At 36.0% G+C, this 13,853-nt stretch overlaps 1 protein-coding gene across 20 annotated transcripts in view; it reads right to left on the bottom strand.

The window, feature by feature from the left end:
- PCM1 (pericentriolar material 1) overlaps positions 1 to 13,853 on the bottom strand; it is a 112,822-nt gene that overhangs the window by 42,950 nt on the left and 56,019 nt on the right. For 14 of the 20 annotated variants that reach the window (XM_064368625.1, XM_064368624.1, XM_064368631.1 and 11 more), the window contains 3 exons: positions 13,659 to 13,830; positions 10,686 to 11,044; positions 2,387 to 2,551 (listed from right to left, as the gene is read on the bottom strand). In XM_064368625.1, coding sequence (XP_064224695.1) covers positions 2,387 to 2,551; positions 10,686 to 11,044; positions 13,659 to 13,830 — 696 coding nt within the window. The remainder of the gene's footprint in view (positions 1 to 2,386; positions 2,552 to 10,685; positions 11,045 to 13,658; positions 13,831 to 13,853) is intronic. The other 6 variants (XM_064368632.1, XM_064368621.1, XM_064368622.1 and 3 more) reach the window with 1 other exon arrangement.

Below are 13,853 nucleotides of genomic sequence, written 5' to 3'. Positions count from 1 at the left end.
AAAAATAATCTCAAGAAAAAAAAAATCTCAAAAGGTTTGCTATAAACATATTATTAATGCAACTGATGATGACTATCATAATAAACTTCTATCATTCATTTTTAGAAGCAATCACATCAAGGTGAACCTCCCACAACACAGAAGGGAGAAGAGGACTGCGTAATTTAATACTAGCAGTCATATATGCTATACTCTTGGAATCATATATTATAAATAGAGTTTTAAAAAATATGCTTTACATGCTATAAAGAATTTGAGTAATGATTAAAACTAAAAATAAATATTTTCAGGGTCGGGCATAGTGGCTCACACCTGTAATCCCAGCACTTTAGGAGGCCAAGGCGGGTGGATCAAGAGGTCAGGAGATCAAGACTATCCTAGCTAACACGGTGAAACCCCGTCCCTACTAAAAATACAAAAAATTAGCTGGGTGTCATGGCACGTGCCTGTAGTCCTAGCTACTCGGGAAGCTGAGGCAGGAGAATCGCTTGAACTCGGGAGTCGGAGGTAGCAATGAACCTAGATTGCGCCACTGCATTCCAACCTGGGCAACAGAGCCAGACTCCGTCTCAAAATAAAAAAAAATTTTTTCAGAATGTAAATATGTAAACCTGTGTATATTTATACTATTCAAATATTTTTAACTCACCAAAATTCAATCATATTTTTCTAAGTAACAGTAATAAGGCCTGAAATACTATGTTCAATTATTAAGTAATTGATACTCAAGTGTATTAAGACTTTCAGTTTAGTGTCCTTCTTCAACCTCTGCCTGTTTATTTTTTTAAGATACCACTATTTGGTAAAGACAGTAAAAGGAGATGAAAATTATAAAATTTTAGTAAAATTCTAGGTTGAGAACAGGATTGATGTTTTTGCAGAAAGGAAAATAGACTTAACAGAAGCCCATGATTCTAAGCTCAGCTTTACCATTTCCTAGCAATATGAGCTTGAGAAATCCATTTCAAAATGCAAACAAATGTGAGGTTTCTTTTCTGATTACAAAATGATAAATGCTATTAGAAATGAGTTTAAAGATGACAAAACCACTATTAACATTTTGATGCATTTTCTTCCAGGCTTTTTTTCATTCAAAATTTTGTTTCTACATAGTTGAAATCATACTGTTGAGACAATGCTAAATCTTAATTTTTTTTTTTCTCCCTTTGGTTTCCTTAAGATGGATTCCTATAAGTACAATTACTGGCTTAAGGGCATGACTTTTGAAGCTTTCCAGAAAAGTTGTACCAGTTTATATTACTGAGCCTTTATGAGTGCTGGAAAAAAAAAAAGTACCCTCTTTGACCATGTTTCCTCTGAAAAACAGAAATAAAACCAACTCTGCATTATGAGGCTCAAATGAGATTTGCTGGAAATTTGAAAATCATGAAGCATGATACAAATGATATCTTCTATTATTTTAAACAAGGGCCTTGACAACTAAGATTATGAGCTTATATTTACTGCCTCTCTCTCTCCATATTTCTTTGAGATATTCTTTACAATCAGGAAACTACTGGTGCTTATTTAAATTAGAATGGTGGCAAAGACAGATGACTTTCATTCCATAAACAGAGCGCCTACCATGTGTTGGGTATTATGCTGACATTTAACATACAAATACGAGAAAGTATTATCTGCTGCCAAGGGACTCAAAAAAGTGATACTTAAACAAGTAAATACTATATTAATGTGATTAAGGCTACAAAATAGGTTTAAATAAGCTACAAGGAAAACAAAAAGTAGGAAGGGGAAACTATCCAGCTTGGATTAGAATGGAGTTTCAGAGTTCCAGAATTAAAATTTTATTAAGAGTCCAGCAGAGAAATGAGCTTACAAAAAAGGCAGTAAGGATTTGAGGTAGAAATATAGCTACTGAGGTGAGAAAGAGTGTCACAGCTATGCAAAAACTTCAGTTCAGTGCCATAGAAAGAATAAATTTCAAGGCAGAAGGTGGTGAGAAATGTTTGGAGAGGCAGGAAGGAACCAAATCCCAGATAGCCATGTACAGTCCATGACGGCATTCAGATCTTATCCTGCAGGCACAGTGAGCCAAAGGATCGAAGCAGAGGATGACATGATTTCATATCTAATACTTATTCAGATAAGATTTTCAGAATTTGAAATGAGGAGTTCCACAACTGTAACTATGCTTTGTTTAGAAAGAATTTTATTAAAATGTGTTCAAAACTATTAAATAGTATAACAAAAAATATTTTCAGTTTGTATTTCCCAATATCAAGGAATGCACACCATAATCTCCACTATAAAACCATCCACGTGATAGAAATGTGTGATACACCAATGTTAAAACCTGTTTTATTATAGCTCTTCAAATCTAAGCTGAAGACCTCCTTATATTAATGCAAACCAAAAAAGAACATACCTGAAGATATTTCTGTAGACCTATTACATTTTATTATTTTTTCCAGTTGTTCATGATTCTTTCTGCTGAATACTTTTGCTTGAACAGGCTCTTCAGTCTGGGCTGAATGTCTGTTCCTACTTTTGCAAGGTTCACATGTGCTAGACATACTGGCACTTTCATACCCTTGAGTAAAAAAAGTAACAACTGTTATTAGTTGCAACTAACTCAAACTTAAAGGGAAATCAGTTTCCATAGTGAAACAGTACAGGTAACTCAATTTAGAATGCTAGGAAGGCCTAGTATAAATTACACACAAAACAGTAAGTATGTCTTGGAAATCTCTTTGCAATACCCTTTGGAAGCATGGGGTAACAGTATTAACTTCTAACCTTCCTTTGATACTCATCTTAATGAGTATAGTCCAATTCAAACTATATGGCGGACCTGATATGATCTCAAATCTCTACTAGAATTCCAAGTTAGCAATTTTTAATACTAGGAAACATAAGAATCATATCTGATATATACAAATATTCATAATACAGAGAAATTAGTCAAATATGTTTGCCTTTCTTATTATATCTTTTATGTGACGTGACTTGGTTTAAAAGGTCTTACCAACCCATAGGTTATACATATATCCTATGAAATTTTCCTCCTAAGTTCTAAAAATATTTATTTTGGTATATATGTGATACAAGGTAGGGATTCCATTTTTTTTTTCTATATGGATAGATGATTATACCTAAGCTATTTCCACTGAATTAAAATATACGCAGTCAATATATTAAATCCCAGTATTTTGGGTTTTATTTTTGGACACTTTATCTGTTCAATTTAGCTATTCCAATGCCATTTTCATTCGTTTAGAAACAGAATTATACAGTATGATCAAACATCCGCTAAGTCAAGTCCTGCCTAGCTTCACCTTTTTCTTGACTATTCTTGGGCATCTGTCCTTCCATATAAGCTTTGAGGTTTTTTTGTTATTGTTGTTTTTCAATTTTAAAAACAATCCCTGGGGACTCAAAATGGAATCAAATTAAAAGTAAGTATTAATCTGAGGAGAACTGGTATTTACTAATCTTATGCATTTCCTTCTTTTCCATCTTAAGAACATGGTTATCTTTTTATATTTGTTCAATCTTTTTTGATGTTCTTCAAAAATACCTTATAGCTTTTTATAGACCTAGTACTTTCCTTGTTAAATTTATTCCTTACATTTGACCGCCCTGCCAACTCAAACACTTTGGGTACTAATACTTTAAGAGCATTCCTCTCCACTTCCATGTTACTGGATATTACTACAATAGAGAAAAATATTGACACACTTATTCCATAACCAGCCACTTTAATAGTTTACCTTGTAACTCTAGTAGCTACTTTCCAGTGTCTCTTGGGCTCTTAGTATACAAAAATGCCATTAGACAAAACATAACATTTGTTTCCTTCCTTTTCCAATATTATAATTCCAATTATTTGATATAATGCTTCCAAAATAATGGTAAATAATGATGGTGGTAGAGAAGGAATTCCTGTTTAGTTCCTAATTTAGACAGGAATATCTCTGGAGTATTTTCAGGTGTTTGTGACTGACATTGGCTAACAGTCTTTATTATACTTAAATAACTGCCCTTTTTTTTCTTTTTTTTGAGACTAGGTCTCACTCTGTTGTCCAAGCTCAAGTACAGTGACACAATCTTGGCTCACTGCAACCTCCGCCTACTAGGCTCAAGCAATTCGCCTGCCTTGCCCTCCCAAAGTGCCAGGATTACAGGCATAACTGCCTTCTTATACCCATTTTACTTCAAATTTTCTTGAAAATAGCTTCAAATTTTATCTAATCTACTGCTATGATTGTGACTTTTGTCCTTTTGATAGAATAAATTCTGTTGACAGATTTCCTGGTAATAAATCATTACATGTCTGAAATAAACTCTAGTGATGATAGTCAAAAATTCTTTTGATTCACTGGCAGATTCAATTTGCTAATATTTTTACTTTTGAATTTATATCAGTGAGAGACTGATCTACTGTTTTCTTTATTAAACTCTTCTCTCTTCTCTGTATCTTTCCCTGTATAAAGGCCTCTATTCTGAGTCATAGGTTGTTCTTTAGTTTTCCTCAGATAGGATAAGCTAGTATCTCCTTTTCATTCTGACATGTGGAGGATCCCTTGGCTGGGTTCAAAATTCTTGAGTTGCAGTTCTTTGTCAACTGTGTGAGCATCATCCCACTTTTTTCGACTACTATTTGTATGATAGCGAAGATTACCTTGTGTCAGTTTGGTTCTTTTTCTTTGTCTACAAATTGTTCCTTCATGTGGAAGCTTAGAAGATTTTTACTTTTTCCTTAGAATTCAGGGACTTTACCAGACTATGGATAGGTGTTTGTGTTTCCCTCACTTCTCTCCTGGCTAGATAACAGTCAGCTGTTTTGATCTGCAGTCTCAAGTCTCTCTTTATCCCACCTATTATTTAATTATTGCTTATTCACCTGTTTTTTTCCTACTTTAGAACTTCTTGTAAGCCTCTAATCATTTTCTCTTGATTTTATCTGTTAGTATTTTCATTCCATTTAATGACATAATTATTCCCCTTGATGTTCTAGGCCAGTAATCTGGAACTTAATAGCACATGTCCTCTTTTTCAAATAATCTAAATATTAAAAATGAAAGTCAATTTTCTCTAGCTCTAAAGATTTTGTTATATTCAATCTGCTTATGTGCCCTTCTTTCTTCAAGTGTATTTGTTCAATAATTCTATTTTCACTAGGTTTTGCCTGTTCTAGTAGTCTGCTTCTGTTTTCTGTCTGGTAACTAGGTCCCTTTTATATGCACTGTTATATTCACTGGCCTAGTCATGACTCTCACCTTCTCTTAAGGCTGGACTCAAATGCTGAATAGCTTTAATGATGGCAAGATAAGAGTGCATGGAAGTTCATTCCTGTGGTTAAGCAACCTTCTCGCTAGGAAATTGCCAGTCCCTCATCAAGACAAGAAGAAGAAGCTTCTCTTCTGCTTAGTCTCCTCAGCTGCAAAGACTAATGCTCTCCCACATATGGGGTAAGACTGACACCTACTTATTCAATAACCCTTCTGCCAACTAGTAGCTTGAAGTAGCAAAAGACTGCTACTCTTGGGGTGAAGGTGAAGGGTCAAGGTCAACAATAAGAGGAAATGAATGGATCTCTTCCAACATAGCTTTCTCCAAAAATCACGGAGCTCTGACCATGCTCCTGACACTCTAGGAAAAAGCCAGCAGACTTTCCTAAAGCCTTGCTTGCTTGCATCTTCCAGATCACCATAACTGCTCTACTAATAACAATTTCCCAAAATGTTATCAATTTATTATCTGTGATATCCCATCTGGAGTCAACCCTCCCTCTCTGTTTCCAAGGCCATCATCTAAGTTAGGACTTTATCATCTCAAACTTAGGTTCCAGGTGTTTTCACTGGTCTCTCAGACTAAAGTTTAGCCACTGCCACCCAGCCTGCATGAAATTTACTGAAAAAGAGCCCTCTTGATTGTTACTGATCTCAATATAAAACCTGTCCAGCTATAAAGGGTATGAGTGCTCAAAGTAGTATGTAAAATGACATGACTGGTAGTACTGTTGCTCATTTAATAACATACAACGATCTAAAGAAAAAAAATTTCAGTATGTTATTCTAACATGAACATTTATATAAGTGAAATTAAACATTTAACTGCTGTTACTATATCAGATGAAAGGTGCTAAATAAATTTTAATCAAAATTAGAATACTGGCAATATGGCATATACAAAATTCTCAATGGGGAGTCCCAATAGGTACTATAAAAAGGCATACATACAGTCACCCTCTAAAACAGCTGAAACTGTGAAGAGAAGCATGCTATAATTATTAGAAGGCTATGAAGAGAAAAAAACTATGGTGTTACAAATGAGTCCCAAATTAAAAGCATCAAAGGCTGGATTTCCAAAGTTAAGATACTAACGTATGACTGAATTGTTTCTCTCTTCAGCATCTTGACAGTAATCATTTAGGAAGACTAGAATGAATGAAGGTGAAGAATACTTCTGAGTAACACTGGCTAGGCCAGAAACTGTAACAATAACAATGACGCTCATTACTGAGGGTAACAGTGGTAAGAGATTAAGGGTGTTATCTCCCATGCCACTTCACCACTCTTCCCCTTATTCTCATTGTTTTTCTCAGCATGAGAGGCTGACATGAATAGAAGAAACAGTACTTCTACTTGGGCCTCCACTGAAGGGAAACAGTTCAGCCCTGGCACCCTAGAGACCTTGCCCATGTCCCAACAGTACAGAGAGGTTAAGGTCTAAATCACAGTGGAAGCTGTCTTGGCAGAAGGCCATGGAATCACCCTGTAATATGGACAAGAGAGGCTTGCGAGAAGTTGCTATGTGGATGGACATTTTCCACTCACTTCCCCCTCACCCCGGGATGATTCTGTCAGGAGAGTTTCCCATCTCCTCTCAGATTCTAATGAAACATGAGACCTTTCTTCCTCACCCTTCTAAGGTACATCTGAAGTCTAAGAACAGGCTTAGCTGCAGTATAGCATTGATTCTTCAGCAACAGGGTGTCTCACCATTCAAGGAACAATTGTTAGCCAGCCCCTTTTATTTTGGTGTCCCTCTTTTTAGGTGTGAGACAAGGGAAACAGAGAAATGGCACCTTGGACTACTCTTCTTTTCTCTGCCTAAGTAATTAATAACTCTCTAAATCCAAAAAGTTTATTGGTTGTTTACCAGACAACTCTGTCAGGTCTTGCCTTGCCTAATGTTTGACATCCATTTCATGTCCATGTTCATTAGTGAGCAACAGGAAAGGGAGGAAGGAAGAAATAAAAGATGCAAGGACGGTAAGAACCCAGAAGTCAGCACCTTAACAGTTCTATCCAATTCTCCAAGGAAAGACACAAAAATCTAGGTTCCTACTCTCTAATAATATTTAACTAGTATAGTTTAACAAAATTATATGTTGATAACACAAAAACTCAGGTAGGAAATTACCTTCAACTCATAAAGTCTAACTCTGATCTCAAGTTTAAAAGATAATACATAATTTATAAATTCTTACCTCACACGCAACATGTATTTTCAGGTCTTTCATATAAAGACCTTCTAAGGATTAAAACACATTACCGAAACAAATGAGATTTATCGAGCTACTTCTGAAAGATTGCCAACATGCACAAAAAACACACACATATATAGAAATCAATCTATTAAGTTTGGGACAGTGTAACTGGCTGTACTATATTTCTCAAGACAGCAATATAATTCCCACTAGCTGAAATATTTGTCATATCTGTTACCAATTCCTCTCATCATGCTTGTACCCAACACTACACTTTTCTTATCGTTACAACAATCAGACAGGCTTTCCAAACTTTTACCCACCCAGCTCTATTTACCACTTCAAGATACAATAAAAAAATCAGCCGAGTGTGGTGGCTCACACCTGTAATCCCAGCACTTTGGGAGGCTGACATGGGGAGATCACTTGAGGTCAGGAGTTTGAGATCGGCCTCACCAACATGGAGAAACCTCACCCCTACTAAAAATACAAAATTAGCTGGGCATTGTGGCATATGCCTGTAATCCCAGCTACTCAGAAGGCTAAGGCAGGAGAATCGCTTGAACCCGGGAGGTGGAGGTTGCAGTGCGCCAAGATTGCGTCATTGCACTCCAGCCTGAGCAACAAGAGCGAAACTCTGTCTCAAAAACAACAAAAGAACAAGATAGTAAAAATCCTTTTTTCTAACAAATCTTGACTATTCCTATAGCACAAAAGGAATAAAAACAACATAAGCCAGTGGTCTAGCTCAGTACTTTTCAGACTTTGATGTGCATATCTTCATATCAAAACACTTCCTTCATATAAAAAATCTTGTTAAAATGCATACTGAAGAAAAATACATACTGATTTAGTAGACATAAGGTGAGGTCCAAAAGCTTGCATTTCTAATAAGCACCCAGATGATGTAATGCTGCCTGTCCACAGTTCAGATTTTGAATAGCAATGATTTAGCTAGTTTGATTTTACCACATATTACTTTGGCTCTACTATGTATAGTTTGATTCTGCTATCAAGCCTTTTATGTTTGTGTATGTGCCTTAAAGTGGGGCTCTCACTAACAGATGGTCTTGAATGCCTGTTGAGTAAATGTGAACGTACATTTCCAGCAGGTATTTTTATCTTTCAATATGAAGGAAGAGAGCACGAAGATCAGAAGGCCAATCTTTGTCTTAAAGGGGTTATAAACATACCAATACTTCTATGGTTAGGTGGACATAGCCAAAAATTAGATAAGATTCCTCTAAAATCTGCTACTTGAAGTGCAGTCCACAGACCAATACTGGCAATACCTAACGGTATTGGAAGGCAGACTCTCATGTCCCTCCTAAGCCAAATGAATCAGAATCTGCACTTCACTGGATTCCTACAAGTTTAAGAAGTATTGCCCTGGCAGATTTAAATTAACTATTTGAATGAGACAATGCTGAAATTTAAAAAGGTTAGCTTTTCTTCATTTATTTATATGACAAAGAGCATCTTTGTCGGTGCAAGGCACTAGGAAATAGAAAGTTCTGAGTTGTCTAAAGGGCCGGTCTCAAAATGGCCATTATCTACTTAAATGTTCTCTGGTAGCACCAAGAGTACTCTGGTAGCACCAAGAGTAATCTTGGAAAAGCATAGTAACTTTCAACAACTTCAAATTACCAATTAATTTACTAAATAAATCAGTTCCTCCTAAACCTTTATAACCAGAATATTACTTCAAGGCTGATAATGTGTCTGCTAAGAAAAATGTCACCCCTGTCACTCCTATACAAATTTGCTTTTTAAACCATCAGTCAGATTCTTCACATGGGATTCAAGGTAGGAGCCAAGGACTTCAAGGATAGACAAATTACTGAAATTTTAAAAAATGTGCAAACATTCTCTTTTGTATCTGTGGTTTTCATTAGAGTTTTCAAAGGTTTCATTATCCAAAAATTATTAAGATGAATGTTGCCAAAGTTTACAAGTGTATTTTTTACTGCAGAATTTCTCAGGGCCTTTACTATACTTGTATGTGTTGTGAACTTCCAAGAAAGGGAGTTAGCAGTGTGCAATGCTATTTCAAACTTTCCTGATTATAAGCCTAGAATACTTTGTTCTTAAACACCACTTTTTTTTTTTTTGAGACAGAGTCTCACTCTGTCACCCAGGCTGGAGTACAGTGGCATGATCTTGGCTCACTGCAACCTCTGCCTCCCAGATTCAAGCGATTCTTGTGTCTCAGCTTCCCAAGTAGCTGGAATTACAGGTGCATGCCACCACGCCGAGCTAATTTTTATATTTTTAGTAGAGATGAGGTTTCGCCACGTTGGCCAGTCTGGTCTCAAACTCCTGACCTCAGGTGATCCACCCACCTCAGCCTCCCAATGTGCTAGGATCACAGGCATGAGCCAACACGCCTGGCCTTAAGCACAAAATATTATCTCCTTAAACTCAGAACAACCTTTCAAGGCCACAGCCCATCCTTTGCAAACATGAAAAGAGTATCTTTCAGCTGTAACACTGCAGATTTTAGTTAATAAAACTTTTTAACCTAGTACACTTCAGTAAAAATTCAAAAATCACAGAAAATCTATTTTTCTAAGAGGTATGCAGCTAACATCATAAAGAAAACTTAAAATTTTTTTTAAAAGAACTTTAATATGATAATGTCAAGATTGAGTAAAATATGAGTTTAGTTTCAGAAGGACTAAAGCCAGCCTGCATTAAAACTGGTTTTATCAGCCGGGCGCGGTGGCTCACGCCTGTAATCCCAGCACTTTGGGAGGCTAAGGCGGGTGGATCACGAGGTCAAGAGATCGAGACCATCCTGGTCAACATGGTGAAACCCCGTCTCTACTAAAAATACAAAAAATTAGCTGGGCATGGTGGTGCATGCCTGTAATCCCAGCTACTCAGGAGGCTGAGGCAGGAGAATTGCCTGAACCCAGGAGGTGGAGGTTGCGGTGAGCCGAGATCGCGCCATTGCACTGCCTGGGTAACAAGAGCGAAACTCCATCTCAAAAAAAAAACAAACTGGTTTTAGTTATGATATTCAAAAACATTAATCCAGAAAATTAAACCCTATTTCAAATATTATTTTGTAAATATATATATATAATATATAAAGGTACCTAAAAATGACTGTCAATGAAGTCTAAAACAGCACCTGCCCATCTAGCCTGATTTTAACTATATATATGTCAACATATCAGTAATATTACGAACATTAGGCTGAAATTTAACAAATTTCAATACTTACTTATGTTTTTAACTCTGCTTTTCAGCTGAGAAGAATTCCTCTTCTTACTTTTTGACTTGGGAGTTTTATCTTTAGATGCCAGGCTGGCCTGTGCAGATGCTTTTCTTGTCTTGAATGTTTTAGTCACTGTTGTTGGATCTACTGCATCAGGCATACTGCTAAAGCTTTCCAATGATTCTTCATCAAACTGGCATCTTCTCCCGTTTGTATCTGATTGATTTTTGTGGTTACTATTGGTAGCTTTATCTACAGACACTGCAAATCCAGTCTTGATAAACGGTTTCTGTACTTCACCTTCTTGGTCATATAACCATGGTGTCCTACTGCTATCCACCTCCTCTTCAGGCAGTTTTTTATTCCTTACCAATGAAAACAAGTTTTTATAAGTAACAATTACAGATTTCTTTATTTACGAAAACTCCAAATATACTTAATTTATAGTCTACTCTTAAGTAGATTTAGGTGAATAAAACTGCCAAATAAAAAATTTAAAGACTATAAAAATGTTTTCATAAAAACACACATTAAACATGCAAATGTCACATAAGCTAAGGTACTAAATTAGTTTTAATTCTGGACCCATATCACTAAACCACTTTTACCGGCAAAAGTTCCACATCAAAGATCTAGCATTCGCAATAGAAAACAGCAGGAAAACAAAAATCAAGCCAGGTGCGGTGGCTCATGCCTGTAACTCGGGCACTTTGGAAGACCGAGGCGAGAGGACTGCTTGAGCCCAGGAGTTCAAGACCAGCCTGGGCAACATGGCAAAACCCCATCTCAACAAAAAATTTTTAAAATAAGCCAGGCACAGTGGCACATGCCTCCAGTTCTAGCTACCCAGGAGATTGAAGCAGGATGATCCCTTGAGCCCAGGAATGCAAGGAGGCAGCGAGCTATGATTGTGCCAACTGGACTCCTGCTTGGGTAACAAAGTGAGACTCTGTCTCTAGAAAAAACAACAAAAAAAAAAAATCAAGGGAGGATGGGAGATAGAAGAACACATGTTGGAAGAACAGCTCAGAAAGAGCTATAGGAGAAGGCTTGGGAACATACATGGATTTGTGTTCACCTAAAGCAGTTCAAGCAGAATGAGAATTTGGTGAAAACAACTGGTCACTCAACTAGCAATTTATTTCTCTACTCAAGTCCACAGTTCTATTAGTCTACTGTCATTTCCCAAAATTTATCTGCTGAACACTAGCATCTATTAATAGGTACTTATCAGTCATCTAGGGTGGGAAGAAAACACATAAAACAAAGTTAAACAGGTCTGTAAAATATCTCAGAACTTTTAATTTGCCAATGTGCTTTATAATCTCTTGAGAGTGAGCAAGAAGTCCAAAACTTTATCACAAAACTTAGCAGGAACAAGACTGCTCCCAAGAATAGTCTAGGAGACAGTGACCTATAGAGTTAGAAACCTATAACTTACAAGCCAAATTTAGCCTGCTGCCTGTTTTTGTATGGCCTGAGAGCTAAGAATGGCTTTTATATTCTTAGTTAGAAGAAAAAAATTTTTAAAGTTTGTGACAAATGAAAATTATATGAAAAAAATTTCAATGACCATAAATAAAGTGTTATTGGAGAACACGGCCATACTCATGTTGACATACCGGTAGTCTGTGGTAGGATTTTGTGTAAACTGTCACAGATGAATGGCTATGATAAACACTATGCACCAGCAAGGACTAAAATACTATCTAGACTTTTATAGGAAAAGTTTGCTGACACCTGAGTAAGACTACAGGATTTTATCTGACTTCTTATCTCTAGTCATTTAATTCCATGAGATTACAATAGTTGAGATTTGGGGAAATGAGGTCTAATCTGAAGTAGGCCAAATATCTAAAATAATATTAGACATTCAGATCCATCCTAAAAATCACACAAATACCTAATTTAAAATCAGAGTAATTTTTTACTATCAATTATATATAAAACATGGAAAATAATGAAGTAGGAAGGCCTACTTCATTGTGGTAGAAAGGGCTATTCACTGAAGCTTTGAATAAATGCTTACTGCTTGTGATGGATATTCATCCAACCATCATTTCTGAATGGCACCTGTGCACTAACACTGTGTTACGCTTATGACAATAGAATACTTTTATAAAGCAACATGAGATTTAACAGGAAAAAACAGAACTAAAAAAAAGGAGTCAACAAAGTAAGGGATATTAATCATAGGATTTCTAGTGATGAATACAAAGTTGTAATTCTCAAGAGTTATTGGTTAATCAAGTAAAAAAAAAATCCCAGTTCATGACTTAACAGTGTGAAAATGCTAATATAAGAGCCTGAGACATTCCTAATCACATAGCTAAGAGAACTATAATGTGAATTATAGATATTTTTAAGGAGTAGGAAAGACAATGAGAGACACACCTGACAGATTAGGCTCAACTGAGGCAATCTTTCACATTGAGTCAAAAATCGTGTTTCAGAAGATTATAGCATTAAAAAATAATAATTGTAAGAAACAAAGAGGAAAAAGAAATCCTATGATTAATACCATGCATCCTCAAAACTTATGAGGCAAAGGTTGTTTTTATAATCTAATAGTACGCAACATTATATATGAATAGGTTTTAGGAAGCGATTCTAATCAAGGGCTAGGAATCTAAAAAAGGGACCATCATTTAACAACTATCTTCTAGCAGTTAATGTTAGTTTCTAGTCCTAAATCAGTGAACAGCAAACTGGTTTAACCTTAAAGACAGGTATCAAATCAGAGACAAGAGATTCTATGAGTTATGCCACATCCTTCCAAACTGAACTTTTTGTATACCAGGGTTACCAGCAAGAATCCAGTATCTCATCTAGTCATATGTCAAAGTTTCTATTTCCAACATTATCAAGCCAAATAATCACAAACATACTCCCTAGTTGTGTTTTCAAATTACATATAATTAGATGTAATCACAAAAGTGAATGTTTAAGCAATAACAGATTATATTTACAATCAGGTACCTTGGTTTTTCTGCTCCAATAGAGGAACTGCTTTCAAAAGGTTTTGGAAAAGCCATATATTCTGTTTTTCCTGTAGAATTCTGGGCTAAGGGTTGCTGATGTTCAGTAGGTGTAGAGACATTCTGAGAAAAATCTCCAAAGTTAGAAGGAAATAAAGGGCTGAAATTCATACCTAATCAGTAAGGTAGTAAGAGA

The sequence above is a fragment of the Aotus nancymaae genome, unplaced genomic scaffold, assembly GCF_030222135.1.
Source record: "Aotus nancymaae isolate 86718 unplaced genomic scaffold, 86718_ANA_hifiasm-v0.15.2.pri h1tg000079l, whole genome shotgun sequence".
Taxonomy (NCBI): Eukaryota; Metazoa; Chordata; class Mammalia; order Primates; family Aotidae; genus Aotus; species Aotus nancymaae.
This window is presented reverse-complemented; position numbering and strand designations above follow the sequence as displayed.